Source organism: Seriola lalandi, unplaced genomic scaffold, assembly GCF_002814215.2.
Source record: "Seriola lalandi dorsalis isolate HSWRI2012SDOR001 ecotype SW California unplaced genomic scaffold, Sedor1 jcf7180002054850, whole genome shotgun sequence".
Classification (NCBI taxonomy): Eukaryota; Metazoa; Chordata; class Actinopteri; order Carangiformes; family Carangidae; genus Seriola; species Seriola lalandi.
Genome location: NW_019525403.1, coordinates 2,216,171 through 2,242,904, shown reverse-complemented (window position 1 = coordinate 2,242,904; position 26,734 = coordinate 2,216,171). Strand labels below are relative to the sequence as shown.

Genomic DNA, 26,734 nt, shown 5'->3' with positions numbered 1-26,734 from the left:
CAGGAGGAAGAGCCGCTGGGTGAGGTCTGTTGTTGTTACTGAGGAAATAATGGAGAAAGTCTGTAAAGTTGAGAACGTAAAACCGCTGGATTTATGGAGTTATTGAGGTTTTAAAACTCTCATTTATTCTGGACTAACGGAGTTTTATTGTGGAGCTTCCTTACGTACCTCCATGCTCCGGTACTCTCCCCATTGGCTGCCTATGGATTGCTAGCTGCTAACGCTATATGCCAGAGCACCTGTCTCCAGCCTCTTTGTCTCACTCACTCACGTCGGTGGCTTCAGGTCCTTTAGTCTGTCACTCCTCTGAACTTGGTACGGTAATTAGTCTTTCTCCTCACTAGGTTTCTGTCACTGTTAACCAACCCACGCTAACAAGAGCAGGACAAAGAAAGATGGACTGAAACTGTCTCGGGTTAGAAATGTTCGATACGAACAGTGTCTGCGACTCGCTGGATATTTATAAACCCAGATATTCTAGACAGTAAAAAGACATGGCGTCCTCCAAAGCAAAGGTCGGAGTCAACAGTGAGACCAACTCCCTGAAAGAAAGTAAAAGCAGCGGGAGCGGTCCGGCTGGAGAAGCGGCTCCAAACCACCGGATATACTGCCTGGATGACCTGGAGACCGTTGCCACAGTGGGTGAGTTGTCACACATCTGCAAATGAAAGTGTTTACATTCATAAATACAACAGTGCTGGGTACTTTCAGGTCCTGAAAATGCATAAGATGTATTGATTTTTAGTCCTTTAAATCCTTTAAATCTACGTTAATACTGTGAAAGTGTCAAAGTGCTCGGTCAACAGAGAAATGCGAACAGTCCATATTCAGAAACTGAGCCTTAAAACAGGACTTCCTGAACTTTGTGATGTCACAACGAAGCCGTCACAGCTCTCAGCCATGACCAAGACCCCACATGATCAGAGTAAGGCCAACTGCCATAATTTCCGTCAATTAATTATTGCTTGTCGATCAAATATATTTATTTCACAGTAGAACAGAATCATATTGATTAAACATTATCAATTTATTTATTTTAAAGGAATAAAAATGAATTGTGTTGCACATATTAAGTTTATTTTTGACGTGCTACTGCTAATTTTCTCAGTGTATTTTGGCGGGTATTAAATTGCATTTGTCTATATAAAAATGTTTATAGAAGTCTTAAATTGAACTTTGTGAACCTGTAGAAACACAGCTGAAGTAATAAAAAATAATAAACTGAAGCACAGATTCACATAGCCCAAGCTGACAATGTCCTAAAGTCCAAGGTGATATCGCAGTGTTTCCTTTAGGACCCCCACATCCCACAGGCGAAGTCCGCTGACTCCGCAATAGCGAACCACCAGCGGCGCTTGTCATTTTAACAGCTGAAAGTGACACTAAGTAGAGAAGCTGCAGCTGATGTTTTCACGATGCTAATGCTAATTACCATCGGAGCTCAGTGAATCTGTATCTTTCTTAACTGAGTCAGTCACCGCTGCACCCAATGGGTGTTTCACTGTCACCTGCCAATGGGTGCATCCTGTATCCTTAGTTTCAAACTGATAGTACCCTCTGCAAAGTCATGTAATTGTAACTTCATGACATTTCATCAGATTCCGAAGCAGTGGTTGTTTTTGTTCGACTATCAGTCTTAAGCCCAGAGAAACTAAATGTCCATCATGTAAGACAAAGGAAAAATTCCTGAGGAAGTTGGCATTTTTTCATGAGAAATGCCTAACAATAATTTATTAAATTGATTAACTGTTGCAACTCTCTCCCAAGTTTCCGCACAGCCGCTTATTTTGCTCTGAGAACCGAAACACTTCATTACTGCTACTGCTACCGCTGCATTACTACTGAAATTAGCATGCTAACTAGCTAGCCCTGGCCATCCCGTCTGGCAATACTACTGTTCGATATTGAGGCACTGTAGCGTGACCATCCTCTTACATAAACTTACATATAGCACCTTAAAAATGCATCATGCTATAATGAATTCAGACTTATTCAAAATATTTTTACAGTTAGTGTTGTTGATATAAATATGATATGGATTTTACATATCATTTTGCTCCACTGAAATAAAAAAAAGAAACAATTATCTATCAGGATATCAGTGCTTAATCAGTTACACCTGACCTACTTTATCCTTTATCTTTTTTTTTCCCTTTGACTTCACATTGTTTGTTTAAATGTTGCTGCTGGCTGAGGTTGTTCCACAAGAATCTGCACATTTGTTGTTATCTGAAAAACTGCACGTCCTGTGCCATGATCCAAACACTGTCAGGCAAGACGGCAGACGTCCTCAGCTCAAGCATACAAAGTGCCCCAGGGTACTTATTGTCTGTTCCAGGCGGTGATTTTAGATCACATTGTACATATTTCAACTCGACGAGGAAGCATTGTCTCAGAGTCATGATATTGTAGTTATTTTTAGCCATTTAAAATCACTACACATAACATTATGGTGGTGTACTGATCATTTTGATTGTATATGGTGAGGTTGTTTAGCTGAGAGTGAATGAGAAGACATAGTATTTTGTTTTTGAAGGGATTCTTTATGCTGTGACAGCGGCGCACAGAGTTCAAACCTTAAAATGAAACATTTGGCAAATCCAAACCACATAATAACCCATCAAGCACAGTTTGTATACGTACAATTTTTTGCTGTGCTCGTCATAATGAGTGTGCAGTTCTTAAATCAGCAAATCACTGAGATCTGGCTAGAGCCAGCAGCACTGAACCACTTCATATTTTTTGAAACTCAGGGCTTGATGGATCAGTTATTAGCGAGTTTCACTGAAAGACAATGACTCTTCAGAAATAGCCTTAAGTCATGTTCCGTAAATCAGAGGTGTGGAAACCGGCCAGTCAGTGAGGCAGGGTTCAGAGGACTTCACATGCCAAGGTTTGTCCCCGTTCAGGCACCGACCTGCCTTTCAGGGAGAGTTAGTCATCCCTGTTTGACTTGATAAAAGTTTGAGTCACGCCTACATCATGGGATTACACAAGACCTTTCTCAGGAAGCACTTTTTATGACTCCTTTAGACAAATAAGAATCATCTGTCCAAAGGAAAAGCCTCGACTGCAGCTCTTCCTGTGGTAAGGACTAGGCTTGGGCCGATAACGAATATCACAATATGTCCTGCCATATGCGATTTTTCATAATATTGCACATTTTTTTTGCAGTTTTGCACAGGCTGTCCTGCTTCCAAGGAACTTCCAACAAATACAGCTCAATTCATGAAAATCTACCAAAGAGCTACCTAAGGACCGCTCTATCCAGTCTTCAGTCTTGACAGTGCAACAGCGGTGCAGACTAATCAAAAGGCCAGATGGTGATGGGAATGGTAGTAAGCGCCAGAGTGATGACACTGCATCCCTCAAACCTTTTTCATTAATTGTAATAGTTGCATTTAACATGCATTCTGATTTATCATCTCATGCTGCGTACTTTATGGAGGATATCTAGCTCAATAGTGTGCATTAAGCTACATGCAGGCAACAAAAGCTTGAGCTTAATGTCTGTCAGGGAGGTGTGCAGCAGGGAATGGCATTCATCCTGTGCTGCGGAAAGCTCGGAGCTTATGAGCCCCGCATAAAAATCCAATTTGCCAAGCCATTTTGTCTGATGAGAGGGATTTGCTGCCTAAAACAAATCAGCTAAAGCTCTTTATCTGCCCGCTGTTGTTTAATTGTCATTGAAATCATGAGGCAACTCTTTTGCGCCATTAGATTTATTTGCTGCTGTCACCTGCGCTGGTAGCCTATATGACCTGGAGAGTATCACTCGAAGGCAACGCCAACTGCAGTCCTGTCAGAGCAAATGAATTCTGCAGCCACATTACTGTCCCAAACCTGGGATTTAGGGATTTGTTGGTGTGGCTTGTGTGAATCTGTTACTCATAAGTCCTGCCAGTACAGCAAGAATTTAAAGAGTTGCATGCAGTGCGGTTGTTTTTCCTAAAGCCTTTAGAAAGGGGCAGGTGGAAGAGGAGACCGGGATGACCCAGTTTCCAGAGGGGTACATATCAGTTACAATACATTACTCTCTGACGTCAACCCGGCCTTTTCGTGGCTCAGTTTCACTGTCAGTTCCTTCTTGGTTTTTGATAACGACCATAGCTCAGGAAATGGCAAAGGAGCAGCCCTGTGATTTAACACATATAACATGAAGAGAATAGCTTGTTTTTCTCCCCCCCTTCATGTACGTTTCCAAATCAGGATTACGCAATGTCCAAAATTTCATATCTCTATATAATCCAGCCCCAATATTGTGATGTATGATATTAGATTTATTTGTCATATGCCAAGGTATAATATACGGTAAGCAAATCAGTAAAACTATGGTTGGACTCAGCAGCAGGGCAGACGAAATAAGTAAAATTAAATAAAAAATAAATAAATAAAAGAAAATAAGTTGATATTATGAAAAATATCACATTTGGCAGGAAATATCACCATATTATCTGCCCAAGCCTAGCTCAAATAATAATACAATGCAGGTCTGTAGCCCACTTCTCATGTCTGCTCCAGGTTCCATTAGCTGCTACTAGAATAGCGCGTCTCATTGTGACATCACGAAGTTCAGGATGTCCTGACGGCTGACTTTAAGGCTCGGTTTCTGAATACAGGCCGTGCATTTCTTTGTGGACTGAGCGCTTTGATACTTTCACAGTATTAATGTAGAACCTGCTTTATAATCAAACAACACATGGACATCTACCTTTATTCTATATCGGACCTTTAATATCCAGATTTTATTTATATTACAAAACAGTATCAGCTGATATTATTCTCTTTTGGGTTTTTTTGTCATCATCTCTGGACATAATGAAGATTTCAGTTGCTGTACCATTTATTGCTCTTATGAAATGGGCTCACTTAAGTCTATAAGCTGCGAAAATCGCTGAAATATAATAACGAATCAGAATCAGACCCTGGAAACATTTCAAAAGCAATGCGATGATCCCAGAGATGCATTACGCTTAAAAGAGGCTGTCTGTGTGACATTGTGGAGATATGAGGTGTTCATCTGACAGAAACAGTGTACTGCTGTTTCAGCGTTGCCATGGAAACACCCACCGGCCCGAGACAAAGGTTCATTGTAGGTAAAAGCAGAGGAACGAGACAGCCGGCATTTCATTAGGAAGTTGCAGCAGCTTCGGCGTCTGACTCAGAGTGGCTGTTATATCGCACGTTGTCATCAGCCATTTATCGTCTCCCTCACTGCTCATCAGCTTTGCAGGAATGAAATGCCAAACGCTTCTCCTCGTCTTCAGGAAGACAACAACAACATGCAGCTCAGGGGATGTGAGGCCACAGAAAGTGTCCTCAGTCTGGTCCTGCATGATTTCCAACCTTCGTCTTGTCCTCCTATACCACAGGGACATGGAATATTAGTTTTTATTTAAAGAAGTGCCTGCTGTAGTAGTAGTATTTACTTGCAGTAGTACATTTTCTCAACCATTGAACTACTGTATTCATAAGCACAAGCGCTCCGGGTTGTCCTCATTTACCGCCCCCCCCCCCCTAAAGCTTCCACTACCTTCATGTCCGAGCTGTCTGAGCTCCTCACCTCTGTCTGCTCCGTGTCTCCATCTGCATTCCTGCTCGGTGACTTCAACATCCATGTAGACTCTACTGGTTGCTCTATCTGGAGGTGCTGGACCTAGCTGTATCTGACCACCATGCTGTCCTCTTCACCGTTCCTGTCCCCCTGCCCAGGCCTGTTAGCCAATCATTTGGCCTCAGATCCCCCCAACACCTTGGTAGATGGGATAGTTGCCCACTATGACACCGGGACTGTCTCCTATACTCGCCCTGCCCCCTGGTTCACCATAACCTGAAGACCACCGGCCGCCAACTAGAGAGGCTCTATAAGAGAGCTGACCTCACGGTCCGCCTTCAGGCGGATAAAGAACACGTGAGGTCCTATAAAGCAGCTCTCTCCCAGGCCAAAACAGGCTACTAAACCACCCCAGATTGCTGTTCTCCACCATGAACCGACTAGTCCGCCCCCTTGACCAGGTCGCCATGTTGGTATCCAAGGCCAAAACCTCCACATGTTCTCTGGACCCCATGCCCACAGCTATGGTCAAGGCATTTCTACCTGCTCTGTGCCCCCTCATGGACATCATCAACTTACCTTAGGCTGGTAAATTATATTACATAGAAATGGATAGATTTACACCCATCAGCCAGGTAGAAATCCAGGCCTTCACATATGAGCATTTTCTGTTTCTACTGTTGGGTAAAAAAAATTCCTCTGTTCCTCTGCAGATGAAGTATCATCAGGTGTAATCATTGATTCATCAGCTGGCTATTTTTGGATTAATTAATTGTTTGCACAGTGGCAAAATACCAACGAGAGAATATCATCTTAAACTGAATATCTCTGATTTTTTTTTTGACATTTCTAGATAAAATAATCAATAGATGATTGAAAATCTAATCCACAGATAATGAAAGTAATGCATATTTATGTTTTTTTTTATGCATCACTTGTTTTTCTGATGAATGAATTGATGAAGTCATTTGCATTTAATATTGGCCGAGCCTGATAAATCTAAGTATGTTTACTTTCAGCATCAATACAAGCAGAATGTCAGAGAAGCGCTTATTTGTTATGGTCTGGTCACTCCATGTGCTGTGGATTCCTGTCACGGTGGTTAACCCTCCCTCCCGCCCCCCGCCTTCTTCTCCCTCCTCCCCTTCCTCAGGCACGGGGACCTTCGGCCGAGTCTTCCTGGTCAAGGACAAGAAGAGCCGAGCCTTCTACGCCCTGAAGCAGATGAAGATCCCCGACGTGATCCGACTGAAGCAGGAGCAGCACGTCCACAACGAGAAGGAGGTGCTGACAGAGGTCAACCACCCCTTCCTCATCCGCCTGTGAGTCTACTCGCCAGTCTCGCCCTCAATCACACCGGGGGGGGGGGGCACGGTACACCGGGTGAACATTTCTAATGAGGAAGGTCAAAGTTCTGCATCTGCACTGAATTCGGATACATTGATTTAAGTAATAAACATAGATCTATACTAATGAGAAATTCAAATATATGAATCAAATCAGAGTTCAGAATAAATGGTGGCATCACAGTGACTTTATTTTCATCCCATACAAGAAGCTGATTTATTGTTTTTACTATTGAGGGGCAAAAAATATATGCATAAAAAGATACTGTGTGTGTACGCGCGTGTGTGTTGATGCATAAGATGATATTTGTGGTTTTAAGAACCAAAAACCATCTCCATGTAGTTTTATATCTCTTCTCTCAGGCTTGTCTCTGGAGCTCTGGCTCACCATCCTGTATTTACTAATGAGAAGAGAGGAGGCTCTGAGCCTCTCCTCCGATGGGCTGACTCTTTTCTGAGTGATCCGATAAAAATATCAGATTTCAGGATAACACTCAGAGAAACCAAACCGTGCAAGGATGGACTGTGTGTCCAGGTAGGCCGGGCCTGGGGCATAGCTGAGGGCAGTGACTGTACAGTTGTGACATCACAAAGTTCAGGAAGTCCTGACAGTTAGTTTTAAGGCTGATTTTCTGAATACAGGATGTGCGCATTTCTCTGTGGACCGAGCGCTTTTATACTTTCACAGTATTAATGAAGAACCTACACCTGCTATAATCAGACTTTATGTCTATATGTCCGTTGTTTCTACATAATAAAATTAATTCCAGACCTATTCTGATGCCATAATACATTATATTTGCCTGCTGACTCAAGTCTAATATAAAGAAGACTTAAGGAGCAGAATATAAGAGCGAGATCAATGTTTCTCTAACGGCAGGATGAAACAGAAGAGTCTCACTGAGCTTTGTTTTGGTCTAATAAAATACTGCATCTGTGCCTCGAAAGCGTATTTACAAAAGCCCCTCCAGTTTATGCTTTGCTATAAATTCACTGCCCAAATTGATATTTTCAATAAAGCATATGTAAGTGTGAGAATATAGCTCACATTTCGAAACAGTAGTTTTAAAATGAATAGTCTTGTGCAGCCTGACCACATTACAGTGGTTTGGTTTCCAAAAATGAAAAAAACGGAGTGTGTAGCGAGCTGTTCACTTCACCTCAGCCTCGTATTAAACAGAACAGTATAATATGATTGTAGGTTACACACTCAGTCATTAGGTGAGGCCTCCTGCACATGTGAGGCCTCATTGCTGTGAGAAAGTCTCATGGTGTAATGAGAGGCTCCACTGGAGTCAGAGATATTACATCAAATTAAACAATTAGATTAAATATAGCAAAGACAAAGACTGTTGTGTTGCAATTTGGAATTCAGTTTCACTCTTGTTGCTGGTGGCCTAGTCATCTTTTTTTTTCTCTTGCTGAAATTTTATCCGCTTCACATTTTCCCTGCGGACTTCAGCCTCCAAATCTGGAAACCTTCCACACCTGGAGGCGTCGCCGATGATGTGTGATTGATTGATAGCTCATTAATCAGCTCGTTAGAGTCGAGAGAGCGGTGACTTGCAGTTTCTGGCAGTGAAATGACAGTGAGAGCAGAAACATTACAAGAGTCTCACAACAATGTGAAACAAGCTCGTTGGCTTTGTGAAAATAAAACTGAATCTGTGTGTTTTCGAAGCCTGTCGAGATGTATCTCTGAGACCGGTTCCTTAAACCATCTGGAGAAACAGATGGCTATCGCACCAAACAAAGAGTGCTGTTCAGTATGTTTCAGTGCAAGAGAAGCTTTAGAACAACCACTCTTTCACTTTACATTAACAACAGTTAATGATGTGAACATGTTCATGTCCTGAAATGGTTGTTATTGTTTTGGAACTGTGACAGCTCCACACACAACGCTCACAAAGGCTAACGCTAGCTTGTTTAGACTAACGTTGGTTTGTTTAGGTGAACATTGGCTTTTTTAGACTAATGTTAGCTTGTTTAGTCCAATTCTAGCTTGCTTAGGCTAACTTGTCTCGCTTAAACCAATGTTAACTTGTTTTGACTAACACTCGCTTGTTTAGACTAACCCTAGCTTGTGTAGGCTAATATCGGCTTACTTGGTAATTCTTCTTTGCTTAGGCTAACATTAGCTTGTTTAGGCTAACGATAGCTTGTTGTGCTAATGCTACCTTGCTTAGACTAAAGTTAGCTTGTTTAGGCCAACACTAGCTCGTTTAAGCCATTACTAGCTTGTTTAGGCTAACGATAGCATGTTTAGGCTAACATAGCACTGACACATCACAGTTCAGCCTGTCAGAATATAACACTGACTTTTAAATGAATAGTTTTGATTGATTTTTTGATTTTCAGTACATTTGTAAAAAAATTTTAAAACATGTCACTTTGTCATTGTGGATTATTGAATTTAATTAATGGGCAAAAATGGCAATTTTATAATGAAATCTACAACACAAAGGGAAGCTGTCTGAACACTGAAGTCATTGTATTTATCAGTTTGTAATGTGTTTTGAGTTAAAGTGAAACTGGTTTTGAACAGTTATCAGTTCATACTGTTCTGTATATGTATGTGCTGTATATTAGGAAATATAACTGCAGATTGAGGTGACAGTCGCTTAAGAAAAGAGAAAAAACAGGAAGTGTGGAGACAATAGCGGTGTAGGAGAGAGTGGCCAGCAGCCAGGACTCATGGAAAACACTGGTGCCTCCTCCATCTTCATCAGTGACAATGGCCTCTTGTTTTTATTCCTCTGAAGTGCCCCTCCAGCTGAAATAGTAGATACACACTGCTCCAAACCACACTGGGAGATAAAACAGTCTGAGACTGATACAGCATCTCATTTTATCTGATTTCCTCAACTCATCTCACAGTCCTTTTAAAACCTGTACCCTCCAGTGGACATGTAGGACAACTGTTCAACTCCACCTCTGTGTCCTGTGTGTCATCTCTCAGGTTCTGGACTCACCACGACGACCGTTTCCTCTACATGCTGATGGACTACGTGCCAGGTGGCGAGCTGTTCAGCTACCTGCGCAGCCGCGGGCGCTTCAGCAACGCCACGGGCCTCTTCTACACCTCGGAGATCGTGTGCGCCATTGAGTACCTCCACTCCAAAGAGATCGTCTACCGCGACCTGAAGCCTGAGAACATCCTGCTCGACAGTGAAGGACACATCCGCCTGACCGACTTCGGCTTCGCTAAGAAGCTCTCCGACAGGTGATAGAAACAATATCCATGACAACTAGAATTACAACGTAATTCATAAAGATGGTAAAATAACTTAAAACAGATCAAACTGACGGTGAATCGAGCATAAAAAAACATGGAGATATAAAAGTGGTATGGAAATCAGTAAATGGGTCATCTATAAGTGTTGAACTTAAAGGTCCCATAAGTTAAATTTAAAGGTGCCATATTTTGCACTTTTATATAAAACACTATCAATGTAGTTTTATATCTCCTCTCTCAGGCTTCTTTAAAGAAAATGAATTATGTCCACTCCTGCTTGAGCTTCTAACGTTGCTGGACAGTCTGTCTATTAAAGGCTCTTTGTCATTCACACACTCAAACGTGTATATTCTATTTAAACATAACAGGAAGTCAGTCATTAGATAGATTCTTTCTAACTTCTGACAGCGAACAAATGTAAAAAGATATGAAGCTGAGGATCTTTAAGTTGCTTTACATACTTTTTTTTTCTCTTTTACTTCTCATCCTGCACTGAGAGGAAAATCATTTCATGGGCCGAGCAATTCATTGACAGCTCAGTTATTTAATTCTTTCTTTGTGTGTGTAGTATCCTGCTGTACATCCTTCCAGCTGTGTGTGTGTATGTGTGTGCATGCATGCATGCATGTGTTTGAATGCTCTCACCTTGCTGTGTTTGATGTGTGATTGATTGTCAGTAGAAAGTGAATGAGTAAGCACCTGTCACTGCACACTGTACTTCTGATATCCTACTGTACATCCCCTCACAGAGGTGGCTCGGCTTAGCAAGCTTCCATCAGTTAAGAAACACATCTGAGGGGTGGAGGTCATTGTGGCCACGGCTACACTTTGTATTGGTTTGCTGGTGTTAGTTTAACTTTTTTTAGTCCAGTTCACCCTGAAGTTCTTTTCACCTGCAAGAAATGAGTGGTTGAATTTAAAACCATGGAATACACTTCTATTTAACATATGAAGATAGAGGGGGGCACATGAGGCTTAGGTAAGTCGCTTCACACCTGGAGGTCAGGGGGGTCGTGTCATTTGTCTGACTTTTCTCTAATCTCTTAAAGGTCCCATATTTTATTCCTCTCCTGTGTTTTATTTTGAAGTTTTGATCCATAAAAGGATATATTTGTTGTTTAAGAATCAAAAACCATCTCAATGTCCAGGTGGGCGTGGCTGAGGGTGGTGACTGCTTTGTTGTGACATCACAAAGTTCAAGTCCTAACTGCTGGTTTTAAGGCTCAGTTTCTTGAATACAGGCTGTGTGCATTTCTCTGTGGACTGAGCACTTTGATACTTTCACAGTATTAATATAGAAGCTAGACCTGCTTTATAATCAACAACACATGGACATCTACCTTTAGACTATATGGACCTTTAAAGAGTTGTTGGAGGCTGCGACCGCAGGCTTCTCACCCTGTATTTAAGCTTGACTGTTCAGAACAGGTAGAAACCAGACATTTGATTGCTGGATGGTGAAGCCACATTTTATTTCCACATAGTTTTTATTTACTTTGCTGTGTGTGCATGTTAAGTGTCATTGAAAAGCTCATATCATCCTCTGGGGAATTGGAGGGAATCCTTCCAACTCCAGCAGACCCGTGGCAGCGCCACTGAAGGACGAACTTCCCTCGACTGATGTCAGTTAGTATCAGAGATTCAGGCCTGTGGCCGCGGCAGAATTGAAAAGATGTACATTGTAGAGACTGCAGTGTTTCCGCATTGACCCCTGCTGACATGTAAACATAATGGAGTAAGATTACATTTTCCCCCGGACCGGGAGAGCAAAGCAGATGGGGGGTAGATACCTTTCTGATGTGCAAGTGACCCACTTATATAAATGGAGGGCAGCAGAATTGCCTGGTATGGCAAGACAACTGCCTCATCGCCACCAGCTCTCTCGTACTCTCCATGTTCAGGCCGTGATGGAGTGTCATCACAGCCCATGCTGCCACAGTGCCCCCTGCTGGCAGACATAGTTATTAACGCCTGTGAACGTGATGACACATGTGTCTTATTTCCCCTCTGTGGCCACGCCCCCACTTGTCCAGTACCAAGCCTTTATTCCCCTGACATCAGCAGGATCAACATCATTTTCATACAAATTACCATCCCCATGGCAACCAGCCTGAAAAGAGGTCATCACGCAGGTGATATCGGCCTGGCGTCAGGCCAAGTGCTCAGAATCATCAGAATACAAGTGGCTTTTAGAGGGAACGCTGAGTGTCGATCAGCTGCTCTGTTAAATGATCTGCTGCAGGTACTCCTCTCTTAGTATTCGCTCACCAGGCTTCCTTCAGTTATTGTCCAGCACTTCATCGCACTGTAACGCACTGCACAGCCGAGTCAGGTGACACAGGAAGGATCACTTCACCCACGGGTGTCGTCTTCCATTTGTGCAACAACCCATCTCTCTCCTTACACCACTGATCACTTATCACCTGTCGATGTGGAGGATGCTTATATTTTCACATAGGCAGGCGCCGAGATGTAAACATTATATATTAATGTGGACAGCCTACTGTTAACAATGGCGATCTTATGCAGTCATTTGAGACAGTAGCCAATGTTCTTGTGTTTCTCTGTGAAGAGAAGACACAAGCACTAGATTGTACACATTCCTATTTGAGCTGGAATTATTAGATACTTAATTAGCTGATAAGAAATGAATTACCCGCCTTTTGATTTGATCATTTTTCCATTCAGAAAAACCAAACATTTCATGGTTCCAGCTCGAACATCCAAAAGTGTTTTTTTTTGTTTGTTCTTGTTTTATTACTCCAGTTTGACGATTCTAAAGAAGAAGCAACTTCATACACCTGCTGTTTATGCACTGAAATAAGTAAAGTTATGGATATTATTTTTCAGTGCAAACTCGTTTTGTGGCCTGAACAATTACTACTTCGTAGAACTCCACAGCAACTCTCTCAACAAAGTGAAAAATATCTTTTTAGAAAGTGTCACTGTGTTTAAACAGATAATAAAAAATGGCTGAAAGCAGAGGCACCACAATTAAGCAAATGGAAGGACACAATTAATGAAACGTATAAAATGGAGATAATAGATCACAGGATTAAGAATCTAGCAAAACTATAATGAAAAAAAAACAAATAAAGGGAGAAGGAGAGAGCAAAGTGGGAGAAGATGGGAGGAAGAAATTATGATTTGTTATTTCCTTTTGTTTAGTTTTTTTTGAGAAATAGCTACTGTTAGAGAATGCAATTTAACAAATAAAAATTGTAACAAAAAATCAACTCATATCTGAAGCATAACTTTAAACATGTGGCTTCCAAAAGTCAGATGACACCCACTAAATAAATATGAATAATAAAGAAACGTATCTATATTTCAAAACCATGTTTCTGTCTGTCTGGTCAGGACCTGGACTCTGTGTGGCACTCCCGAGTACCTGGCCCCTGAAGTCATCCAAAGCAAAGGTCACGGCCGAGCGGTGGACTGGTGGGCCCTGGGCATCCTCATCTTTGAGATGCTGGCTGGGTAAGTGCTGCAGTGTAACACTGGGGGGCACTCTCCTCCACCGGAGCAGATGAGGTGTTAGTCCTATCTGGGAAATCACAGACATAAAAACACACACACACACACACAGGTGAAAAAACCCTCTTTGAAGCACAGACAATGAAGGCTTTGAGTACACGACTGGAATAAACTTGATAATCTCTCAAAACAATCAGCTACACACACACGCACACAGGGGGGTGGACACAATAACCTGAACATCTGTACTATAGTGATGCAATCCAAGATAACAACCTTGCAAGAGACGGTGTGTGAGAGAGCAAAGCATTAGAGGAGCCTGTGTACATGGAGCAGAGGAATTATTCTATTAATTGTGTTGCTGTTATTGTCTCAGTGTGGTAAATCTATTCATTGTGTGCTTATTGGATACTGCAGAGCTGCGACAAATTAATCTCTGAATAGGAATCATTGTTGCAGATGAAGAACAATGGCATTGATCCCCTTTAGAAAGCACTCGGGTTTATTCTAATGTTCTCCGTAATCCGCAGCGAATAAAATTAATGTCTGGTGTCTCATTGGCTGTTCTATGAGACTGGGTCTGAAGGTTGGGAATGACTTTAAGGTTGATTGAGATTCTATAATTCTGCTGTTAATTGAGCCAGTTCAATTATTCTTAAAGGTCTATATAGTATAAAAGTAGATGTCCATGTGTTGTTTGATTATAAAACAGGTTTAGGTTCTTTATTAATACTGTGGAAGTATCAAAGCGTTCAGTCCACAGAGAAATGCACACAGCCTGTATTATGAAACTGAGCCTTAAAACCAGCCGTCAGGACTTCCTGAACTTTGTGATATCACAACAAAGCCGTCACCGCCCTCAGCCATGCCCCAAGCCCTGGCCACCTGGCCTCACCATCCAACCTTGTAAGATTTGGTTTGTGTTTACCGGGATACTATACTATACTTTTATTGGATCATTCAGAAAACAGTCAGCCAATCAAAAGAGAGACTCAAGTGCCAGTTGCACAAAGACAATGTTATTTGTCATTACACCTGTGTCAGTGAAGTGCGCCCAGTCCTGGATTGCAATGCTGCATGCTCTGATGCACACTCCGACTGACAGGCACACAGAGAGGGGCAGTAAAAACTTTATGGGTGTTTTGACGGCCCACCAGGATTTGTCCCAGTGATCCTGATAGCCGGTCTGAATATGAAGCCTGTATTAAGCCTGTACCTTTCTCTGCTTAATCTGTCTTTTCAAATTAAAAGCCCTCCGCAGAGTCACGTAATTGTGACCTCATGACATTGCAGTGGTTGCAATAACTCTGAATACGGAGCAGTTTCCTTCACTCCCGCTGAAAGGTCACCTGTGTGTGGAGCCCAGTCTACCTTCACCCACACATCCATCTTCTTTATGCCCTGGTAGGAAAGCTATGTGGCTTTGAATTAGTGGCAGGAATGTGACCTTTTCCCAGAATTTTCATTACATCACCAGACGTGTCCAGGGAGGGGCACTACTGTAAGACCCCCGCAGACCAAGACCTTTCTTCCTCGTAATTTACTATTGCATGGCTATTCTTCGGAGGATGAAGCGGCTGCTGCTGAAAAGTTTGCAGTGGTAGATCGTCGCTCTCTGGGGTGAAGCACAAGTTGTGAAAACATTGAGTGAAGGGTCGTGGCCCCGAGGGAGGAAGAGAGAAAGAATGGCTCTTCTCTCTGTTATCCTGCCTCCAGGGCCAGATTTCTGCACTTAATGGAAACCAATCATCCCATGTGCACATGAAGCGTGACATCTCACACTGAAAACCTGCCTCCTGCCCCCCTCCCCCAAGACGAAGACCCGCTTCAGTTTGTAACGGCTCAGTCACTTTCTTGTTAATTGTTGCATCAAAAAGTATTTCAAATGAAAGATGGAACTTTAATCAAAGCATATCTATTCCCGGACTCAGCTTCGACTGACTGCATTAAAACGAAATTGACCCCCTCTCCTGTCTCCACATCTCCCCTGGCCCTCCGGCTGGTCCTCGTCCACCTCCTCAGTTCAGTGGAGCGTCAGGCCGGTGATTAGAGATGGAGATCCTGGAGGAGAAACACTTTGTCCTGTCACAGCAGCCTGTCACCCACAAAGTCAAAATGTCATGGAGCTTGAGTAGTTTTGACGGAGGGACACTGCAGCTCCTTCCCTGAGCATCTGTAGAGCCCTTAAACATAAATCACAGTGAAGTATACACCTTCTAGTGCCTCTTGGATTCTGCAGTGTTCATGATACAGTAGTTTTAATAGGATTAAACAATTCATTCATCATTTGTTATTCTTAGAGTTTCGACATTAAAGGTCTTATAGAGTATAAAGGCAGATGTCCATGTGGTTTGATTATAAAGCAGGTTTAGGTTCTTTATTAATACTGTGAAAGTATCAAAGCGCTCAGTCCACAGAGAAATGCACACAGCCTGTATTATGAAACTGAGCCTTAAAACCAGCCGTCAGGACTTCCTGAACTTTGTGATGTCACAACAAAGCAGACATGCCCTCATCACTGTTTTCAAAAGGAGTGTGCCTTAACATGGGAATTGTTTAAACTCGGATATAGTATTTACTATTACTAATCTAATATCATGCTGCCACTATAATATTATAATATATTCATGTTACACCTCGTATTTAGAAGATATTGATAATAATAATAACATGACATACTGCTGTACGATACTGTTATATGTACTTCCACTACTACTACTACTACTTCCTTGTCACTACTATAAAAATATAGAAAGCCGATTGACTGACATACTGTCTCACTATCTTACTTTATTTATTTTATTTCATTTATTTTACTCACTAGCTTTAACAATTCAGAAAAAATGGAGCTCCTCCATTTATTCCTATTTGTTTAAAGGACAGAATTGGCCGGCCCATGTATCTTCTTATGGATCAACACTTCAGAATACAACGCAGGAAAAGTGTAAAATACGGGACCTTTAAAACACTAACTCCGCTGTTGATCAGTCAGAAACACATGTTGTCTTGTTTTTGTGACATTACTTTATGTAAGTGAAGCACACCGGTGATATTTTTGTCATAAACAGTAAAGTCATTTGCTCTCCAGTGCTCTACACTGTACTGAAAAGAGTTGTTTTAAAACGTTATTCATTATGCTCGACACTTCACTGCCACTATCACCGGATCCACTCCCTACCTTTCACATAACACATCCAAAACCTGTCTCAGTTGATTCATTCAGACTGCGTCAAAGCGGTCAGACATCAACAACTCGTAAATGACGTCTCTGGCAAAAGACCGAACTCTTTATGCGTATGCGCCGGCGACTGTAGTGGCTGGAAGCTTCGAGTTTTTAGGCTCTGTCCATCCATCCCACCCATTCTTGTGAAGGCGATATATCAGTAGGAATTTGATTACATCTGGTCCACTTGGACTCAAGGATGAACTGATTAAATTTGGTGGTCAAAGGGCAATGTCACTGTGACCTCACAAAACACGTTTTTGGCCATAGTTTTGGTTTTCTGAAAAACTTGACGTTCATTTAAACCTTTATTACTCAGCCTGAAGCAGATAGAAACATGAAATTAAAAACCATTCGAGAGATTAAACCTTTTACTTTTATTCTAATTCATTGGGTTTGCCTCTGAAACTGGATATGGCTGGAAAAACAAGCGCATTTGTTTACGTTCTCAGTTCAGTTTTTTTCATGTCATGTCTCTATTTGCTTCAGAGGCTGATAAATAAAGGTTTTAGTGACAGCGTTGCATCAGATGAGTCTTTACCTCTAGCTAACTGATACTAGCTTACCGGTCCTCCTCCTCCTCGTCCAGCATGTCTCACCCTGAGCCTTTAGCTGGTTAGCAGCTTCGCAGGTTGAAATCAGTGTCTGAATCTCCTCGTTGTCTTTGCTCTTTTTCGTCCAGGTAACTGCTGTAATCTGCTTCAATATCAGGTCGTCGGCCACTGTCCGAACCACGACTTTAAAAACTTTTGTGCAGCTAAAACCGCCGAGAAACAAAATGAATACATTTCCCATAATTAATTTCAACCTCCCAGAGCAAATCACAATGCATTTTGTCGGTCACACGTCTTAAAAACACATAAACACATTGACATACCGTTGCTTAAAGGTCCTATATAGTATAAAGGTAGATGTCCATGTGTTGTTTGACTATAAAGCAGATGTAGGTCCTATATTAATACTGTGAAAGTATCGAAGCCTCAGTCCACAGAGAAATGCGCGCAGCCCGTGTTCAGAAACTGAGCCTTAAAACCAGCCGACGGGACTTCCTTATCTTTGTGATGTGATGAAAGAGAGCCTCCTTTCTTCTGGTTGGCTGACTGACCTGTTGTTGCTAGAGCCCTTACACTTAACACTTCAAAACACGGAAGAAGTGTAAAATATTGGACCTTTAAACACCTTTTCTATCCAGATGATAACAAATCCTGAGGAATATTACTTTATCAACTCTTTAACCATCAATTGATGTCAGAAAATTTGTCACCCTCCCCCCGTTTTGCTGACATGACCCAGATTCTCCAGCTATGACAGCATCAGTTTTGGTGAAAAAAAAACACACACACAGGATTGGAGTCTGCGGTGCACAGCCCCCGCTCCTAGACGCCACCCCCCTGCCCCCCCTCCCATCCCACCGTCTCCTGACTCTGGAGCTTTTCACTGGGAAGGCAAGCGGCGTGGCAAGCGACAAACCGGTGCGATTACGCGCCCGTCTGCTCCGTGCGTAATGCGTTTAGAGGCCCGGTCTCATTATGTAATTTGTGGGTAATGACTTGTCCAGGCCAGAGTAAAGGGAAGAACAGGAGAGCTGGGAAAGGATTCAATAGAGTGTAGCAGCAGAAGACCCATGGGTGGTAGAAACTCCCACACACACAATTGTCAAAGTAGCTGTCAACAAAGGCTGTTCTGTACATAGGAGAAAGTTTTCATAACCTCCTCTCTCTAAATGTTGACCTCACCACATGTTCGCTCGACACTTCAGCTGAGCGTGTCAGCTCTTACCTGCTTTAGCTGCTCCTTGCATCATGCCGGGTTTTTTTTTTTCTGCACAGCACAAATTGCGTTTGAACACTGACTGCGTGTGGGCAGCTTGTGCGCTGGAGTGCTGGAGATGACATTTACTCCTCTCCACAGATACCCGCCGTTCTTTGATGACAACCCCTTTGGAATCTACCAGAAGATCCTCGCCGGGAAACTGGAGTTCCCGCGCCATCTGGATTTCTATGTCAAGTAAGCTCCAGACACCAGGTCATGGTCAGATAACACAAGCCAAGAATCTGTGTGTGTGTGTATTTACTGTATGTTTTAATCATTTATGTCCAAGGGTACCTAACTTTAGACAAAGCGGTGTCCATTTAAAGGTATAATACGTAACTATTATCACTATACGGTAACTATATTTTATCTAGATGAAGAATCATCAGAAAAAACAAGTACAAACATTAGCAGCAACTCGGCTCTTAGCCCCTCCGTCCACCAAAGGGCATCAGAGAAACATGGGTTCTGGTTTTGTTTGAGAGGACACCTCTGCGTTTAATTCGGCTTCAGGTAAAAACCTCCTAAACATCTGGATCATTAATTATCAGAGAAACAACCCGAGCAAACCTTAGCTCCTCTGTCTGCCGAACAGCATCGGAGAAACTGACTTTTTTGGGGGTCAATCAATTACCCCGGAACTAAATTTAGACCCTGGTTCCTGGGGAAAGTTCCTGCGGTGGAAACACGGCTATACTTGCGACTTTTGTGGCAGCCGTATGGGCCTTGGATGTGGCCTCTTAAGTGCTGCAGTGTCCCTTTAACATGGGGTCAAGTAGCTTCAGGAGGACCTGCAGTCAGTAATCACACACCAGGCTGATTTGGACCGCTCACGCCGCCCATTAGACCAGCTGGAGTGCGCAGGAATGTGCAAGATTACAAGCTCAGTGCATTCAGTGTGTGTGTGTGTGTGTGTGTGTGTGTGTGTTTGTCATAGGCTACCTTTGGGGACAAATTTTAAACTAAAGACCAGTTAATAGGGGATGGCTTGTCCAAAGTGGGGACAAAAGCAGTGTGGTAGGCTTAGGGGCAGGTTTTGTTTTGAGTAAAGGTAAATGAATGCAAGACTAAGTGGTGTCCCCAAAACTGACCTATGACAACCTGGGTGTATGTGTATTCATATTCACTCACTCAGACCAGACACACACTGCCTCCCCTGATAACTCAGCAAACCCTCAGCCTCCCACTGTGAAGCCATCTATCTTGTGGCCACCAGACAGAAGGGCTTTTTAATATTTCCGCCACTTATATCACTCTTACACACTTCCATGTCACACGCTCCCATCCATCAGGAAGTGAAAGGCCTGGTGGAGGACTGCAGGCAGTGCCTCCGGCAGCTGCTACTGCTCAGCATAGGCAATCAGAAAGACTGAAGAGCTGTCCGCAGGTGACCTCAGCCATTAAAGGCTTGTAAGGCATCAGTCATAAAATTATATCCTAGTTAAGGAGTCGTTACTGACACTGTGATGACGTGACCTGAAGAACTCCGCACCACCCACGTCTTCCTCTGCTGTCCATATACGGACAGCACTGGGAAGGTTAGCAAAGATATAGCACCATGGACTAATCTGGATCAGCTGGTTGAATGTAATGGTGTTTTAGTGTTTGCCTGTTAAATATAGTTTAACATTGTGTTAAAATGACGGAGCTCACACAGATCAACAGGTCAATCACAATTGACAGTGTTGGTGATCCAGGTTGATGAAGGGAGTTTAACATTTCCCCTTCCCTCCCTCAACAGCAACTGTCAGTGATAAAAGGCATCACTCTGTAGCAGAGCTGCCAACAGTTACAGCTGCAGACAGGCAGTGAATATGTGTAAAAGAAAAAAAATAAACCCTTCAGGATGGTTGAGCTGAAGTTGTATAGAAGGTTTTGACACTTTAATAAAAAATTGTAACAAATGAATTAATTCTGTGGAAGTTAATTTCAGCCAAAGGGATATTTAAACAAAAAAAGATTATTTTTCACCATTACCAGGAATAATGAGTATGGGGGCATTTTATTAGTCATCTCGAACATGTACATTTGGAAAGTTTACTGGGTTGGAGCAGTGAAATTGAAGACGATTGATTGGCTCGTCTATTGGGAGTAGGACGCAGGCCTTGCGCACCTCGCTTAATGACTGTACGGAGGGATGGACTAGGACACTGGTTTCTCCTGAGCTTATCCATTGTCATACTTATGTATTGGTTGTTTGAAAAAGTAATAGTGTTAAAAAAAAAAATCTAATTTAATTTCATGAATAAAATAATACATATGACAGTGACATTAAAAAAAACCTGAAATGGAAAACTGATTGAAAGCTTAAGTGGAAAAGCTTCATTAGAAACATCGTTACAAAATCAGGATTTCAGCAGCAGCTTGGAAGTGACTGCTGGTTTCAGTCACTGTTTCAAACTTGTTCCGCTGTCGTGACAACAGAAAACAGAAAAACATGTCAATGAGAACAGTTTTATTGTGAATTCAGCTGTATTAAATTACTGTATATGTGAGTAGATAAAGAGCTGAAACCAGCTGACACTAGGCTGGACGATAATACGACGAGATGATGTTCCACAACAGTTTTAAGCTTCGCCTTCAACTGCACATTGAGCATAAACAGTCCAGCCATATTCTAGGTTTTAACCTCGTTTCCTGGATGAATTTTCCTCCATGAAAAGCCATAAACACAGATATTTCCCCCCTGGTGCTGATTAAAACATTTCTCTGTGACAAATCACTCCAAAGGCCTGTCTTTATGCCGAGGAAGGATTTAGACAAAAACACAGAAATAGCTGACTTGTCGCCGTCCAGCTGCCGTATTTATGAGCCTGTCAGCGGCTTGTAGGACGTGAGATACGGCGCCTTTATCGAAAGCTCCCTGCTCGTCGGCAGCTATCGCATTTCATCAGAAAGCCCGCACTCTGCCATTTTAAGACTCCCGTGAATCACGCGCATTCTCCAAACGGATATCTACTTTACTTCTAGTCTCAGAAAGTTGCAGTCTCTGCTCACTTTCTTCAATTAAGAGAATCGTCAAAGAGACACAACTCACCGGGCTGGTCCCCCTTTTACAGGCTGGCATGTTGGACCTCCTGATAGTTCCCCTTGTGAGGTAGGGAGAGAGAGCGCTTCAGAGACGTACCGCGCAACTGTTGATTCAATGACTGTTTCTTTTTCCCCCCAGAGACCTCATCAAGAAATTTCTGGTCATCGACCGAGCCAGACGGCTAGGCAACATGAAGGTGAGTTGGTTAGACTTCCTGTCTCTGTGAGCCACGTGGCAGCTTGCCATATTTCTTCCTTGACGTCAGCGGTCAGAGAGCAGGACAGAACAGGACAAGGTCCACAGTATGAATGAAGCTCCACATGTTTTCAGTTAAAGAGAAATTATATTGTCAGTCGGTGGACACTGTTATTTATAATATGTCTTGCAATCTAAATATTGTTATTCCCTAATGAAAGCAACATCCTTGGCTCATCTCACTCCTCTCAGTTATAGAAGTTAATTCATGACTCAAGAACAAATAAATTCCAGCTTTGAGCAATCTGCATGACAGAGTTTAAGAGCTCACAGTCGCTTCAAAATCTGTCCTCATAAGATTCCAACTGTATCTGACTCTTAGCCGGTCTCTTAGCCAGTCAGGTGCCAAATGCAGCTTTTCACTCCTTTACTTAAAGATGTGCAAACAGTTGCCAGTACTACTAACGTAGTCTAATACAGTAGTTTTTTTAATTTTAATTTATGAATGTATCATGTAGTGTAGTTTAATTAATACATTTATAATAGTTTTTTAAGATTAGAAAAGTCTGCATTTATTTCATTGGCACACTTTAGACTCCATATCTTTTTTATGTTTACTTTGTAATGAAGGAAACTGGTGGTTCACCACAGAAGGAAAGAAATGAATATTGTGTGTTTTTGTTACTGCCAGTGAATCTCTCCAAACCGGAAGTTCACCAAGTCCAGTTTTGTGTCACACACCAGTGATGACAGATAGATAGATAGATAGATAGATAGATAGATAGATAGATAGATAGATACTTTGTTGTCATTCAAGATAGCATGTATTAATTCAGAGTACTTGGCTGCAGTTCATGTCCTATTTCCCTCTCCCCTGCCTTTCCTGTCTGTCTCCACTGTCGCTGTAAAATACCAGAAAAATAACATTAAAAAAACAAAAAAAAAAAAACAGCTGTTTATTGTTATGGTGGGAGAAATGCTGAAACAGCATTTAAACTATGCAAGGATAGGATTGTTCCCCACTGAAGGGCAGACGGCTGACAGGCTTTTAGTTGCTCCTCCAGGCTTCGTTCACTGCAGCTTTTACAGCCTGTTGAACAGAGCAACAATAACAAGAATAAAATGGCTTTCTGCGGGTCGTCAGGACTGATCCTTACAGCCCTGACAGGCCCGTGTCAACCTGACACTGCGACCCCACAGTGACCCAGCAGCCATGTTTTGTGTTCCAGAACGGAGCAGATGACGTGAAGAAGCACCGCTGGTTCAAGACGATTGACTGGGAGGCGGTTCCTCTGAGGAAGCTGAAGGTGAGACATTTACATTTGTTCAAAAACGGAGTAAAAAATAACCATGTGTACTGCTCGAGCAACATTATACATCTGTCATTTAACACACAAAAAAGTTCTGACAACTAACAGGTGATTCTTTGTTTCTGTTTTTTATTTGAGTTGAGTAAATCATCATGTGGTTCATTAACTATTAGTGAAAATTCTCTATCTATTAATTCAACATGCGGCAATCAGATTAACACCTGTGTGTAACTGCGGGATTTATGACATCACAACTGGTCTGCAGCCAATTAGGGTCGAGTATAAACCAGTGAAGTACGAGGATGGCATTAGAAACATTTTCCATGAGGCAGAAATGGGGTTTTTAAGAATTTCGTAACTTAATTTATATACATAATAACTTTTTTTGGGGGGGGGGGGATGCATATTAGTAGCGCTAGGTATTATTCAAATGTCAGTACTGATGCAGATACCTTGACTTCAATAGTGATTATTAACGAAACCAGTTTTATCTAATATCACATCCATTTTAAAAAAAAAATACAACACAAATTATGATACAAATTTTAGTTCCTTTTTCATTTTGCCAATCAGCAGCATTAAATAAAGATGGGTACAGCCTCCGTGAAGTGACCCACAAGTTTCTGAAAAGTGAGCTGCTACACCGTAGTCATCTTGGCAGTGCCTGACTCCACCCCTAACTCCAAGCCTAATCCAAAAATTGGCAAAGAGGTGGAGCTGAGACTCACCCACCTGTCACTCAAAGAGGCCACGCCCTGAATTATGCAAGTACATTTAGTACTTTAGTACAACATGGAAGTCTATGAAGATGATTGACTCACTTTTAGAGCCAGACTCTAGTGGTCATTAGAGAAACTGCAGGTTTTAACACTGTTACACAGTTGGCCCGAGCACACTGCGTGCTGATTGGCTCACTGATGCTGATGAGATTTACTCCTTAGGTATCAAAATTTGGCATAGAATGGCGAGACATTTTTTCTTTGTATTCTGCATCAGCTGTGAACACTGAGTTTTGTCTTCTCACAGTTTGATTTTGAATTCACGCAGTGAACATTTACTGTGTATGAATACTCAACTGTATCGGCTTGGATTTAACTGTGTGTTCCACTGTCTCCGCAGCCTCCTATAGTCCCTAAAGTTTCCCACGAGGGCGACACGTCCAACTTTGACGTTTACCCCGAGGATGACTGGAAGAAAGACCCCCCTGTGCCTCAGAAGGACTTAGAGATCTTCAAGAACTTCTGATCAGACCGCCCCATTTATTTATTAATTAGAATATCCTGAGAATTGACCCAACTTGTTGTACATTTACTGTTACAGGTACTATCATGGAGAAAAGGCGTATTTATTAAAGGAGGGAGTCACATTATGTCTGTAATAATGGCTTCCCTCCAGACAAACTCCAGATGATCAATGCTGTGACATGTATCATACTGCAGAGATGATTTGCTTTTTTATGTTTATTTATCTGACAAAAGTTATTGTTTTTTTTGTTTTTTTTTTGTTGTTTATTTTAATCAGCTTTTGTTTCTCTGAGCCTCATATGCAAAAATGATGCGGTTCCTGTGAAACCCAAAGACTGTTACTTTCTAGGTTTAAAAAAAGAAAAAAAAAAAAGAGAATAATCAGGTCTTTTTTTATATCGTCATGTTTTATATTTTCTCTCTTTTTCAAATGTTCATGTTTAACGTGACTCCAGACTGGTGCTGTGACTGTCAGCTGGCCAGCGGTCACTAAAGTGCAGTTTTCGACTTACTGTATATTGTAAGTAGTCATGAGTCAGACAATTTATTTGAAAATGTGTGACCAGTAGCGCTTGTAAAAAGGTGCCTTACATCACTTTTTGATGGGCATGATGTCTTGCGATTCCATAAAGTTCACTTGAAACCGCCGGCGCTACAGGAAGCTCAATCATGGGACAGTCAGGACATGGAAGGTGTCTTCATTTCCTGGTGCGGCTTTATTCACAGCCAGGACTTTGTCATTACTGTTACAGACAGGCTTTCCCATCATCATCATCCCCATCGTTATCATTGTTGTCATGTAAGTTGCTGGGATGTGATATCAATATCGTATTCAGTACTCATGCGTTTAAGCTCATCATGTAGTCGACAATATTGGCCTTCAAAATAAACTTCATATTGATCTCTCGATTTTGTTCACTGCCCTTAAAATTGGTCATGGGTACAGGTGACACCTATACCCTCCTGCTGCCCACTTCTACTGAAAGTCAGTTGTAAAACCCTCCAGCAGTGAGTCTACATCAATGCCAGTGTTGTGTTGGCTTGTTATCCAACCCTTACAAACATAAACTGCTCAAACTAAGATAGACATGTTTTATTTTGAAGTTTTGATCCATAAGAAGATATATTTGTGGTTTCAAGAACCAAAAACCATCTCAGTGTAGTTTTACATCTCCTCTTTGGAGTTGTAGTAACACCAGCTCAGTGAGCCAATCAGAAGAGAGGAGGTTCTGAGCTTGTCTTCTGATTGCTTGACTGTTTTCTGAATGATCAAATCAAAACATAGCAGATTTTAGGTAAGCAAACTCAGAGAAACCACGTTCCCGCAAGGTTGGATTGTGGGTCCAGGTGGGCTGTAGTTGGGGCGTGGCTGAGAGCGGTGATTGCGTTATTGTGACATCACAAAATTCAGGAAGTGCTTACGGCTCGTTTTAAGGCAGTTTCTGAATGCAGGCTGGACTGAGCACTTTGTTACTTTCACAATGGAAATATAAAACCTAAACCTGCTTTATAATCAAAAACACATGGACATCTATCTACCTTTTTAATATATGGGACCTTCAATTTCATCGCACGGATGTTAACAACTCAACGGTTACGTTGTATTTAGGATCAAATGTTCCCATCTCTGGTTTAGAAGACTGTTGATATTTTCATTTGATCTTGAGGTGTTGAGGTGCTTATCCCAACACACAGTCAGTGTAGTTAAACACATTTAACTGAAGATAATACTTGAAGCAAAGCAACTACTTAAAGGTCATGATGAAGCATGTGTGTGTGACCTTTGTACACATGTTAGATGATGAAATCTAAGTCTAGAGTCAAATCCATGGCTTTTAAAGGAAAAGCTACTATTGATTAAAAAGATTTTACTTTGTAACATTCTACAAATGATTGTCGTTTGTTTTGATGAGTAAAAATACGATCAAATGAGCGAGATGGAGATGATCTTATGGTATTAACTGGAGTATTTTGATGGGAGCGGGTTTAGTAGGATTAATAAAAGGAAACAAATCGAAAAGCCAATCTTGGAAACTTTACAACTCCTTGGTAAAAGTTGCCCTCAGCAGCTATGTAAATATTTCTTTAAAGGTGCTATATGTTTTCTTGGTTGGTTTCTTGTCGAGAGCAGGTTGTGGTGGTTGTTGCCATTGTTGTGTTTACAAGACGAGGTTATACTACGTACTCTGAGCAGCGCTACATCTTCAGAGCAGACTGGAGGCTACATTGAGTTGGTATCGGAAAGTGGTGTGACAGGCTAGCTTGTTAGCACGCTAACTTCAGTAGAAGAAAAGACATGATAGAGAC

At 41.9% G+C, this 26,734-nt stretch overlaps 1 protein-coding gene across 1 annotated transcript; it reads left to right on the top strand.

The window, feature by feature from the left end:
• prkx (protein kinase X-linked) lies at positions 1-25,334 on the top strand. Its single transcript, XM_023427067.2, has 8 exons — positions 1-642; positions 6,708-6,876; positions 9,860-10,123; positions 13,496-13,615; positions 18,747-18,842; positions 21,817-21,874; positions 23,103-23,180; positions 24,303-25,334. The coding sequence occupies exons 1-8, from the start codon at positions 495-497 to the stop codon at positions 24,426-24,428; spliced, it is 1,059 nt and encodes a 352-aa protein (XP_023282835.1). The 5' UTR covers positions 1-494; the 3' UTR covers positions 24,429-25,334.
• Positions 25,335-26,734: the final 1,400 nt, after the last annotated feature.

Coding starts and splice junctions, on each gene's coding strand:
- prkx (XM_023427067.2), top strand. CDS start 495: ATGGCGTCCTCCAAAGCAAAGGTCGGAGTCAACAGTGAGACCAACTCC. Junction 13,616..18,746: donor ATCTTTGAGATGCTGGCTGG/GTAAGTGCTGCA, acceptor TCCTCTCCACAG/ATACCCGCCGTTCTTTGATG. Junction 21,875..23,102: donor GACGGCTAGGCAACATGAAG/GTGAGTTGGTTA, acceptor TTTGTGTTCCAG/AACGGAGCAGATGACGTGAA.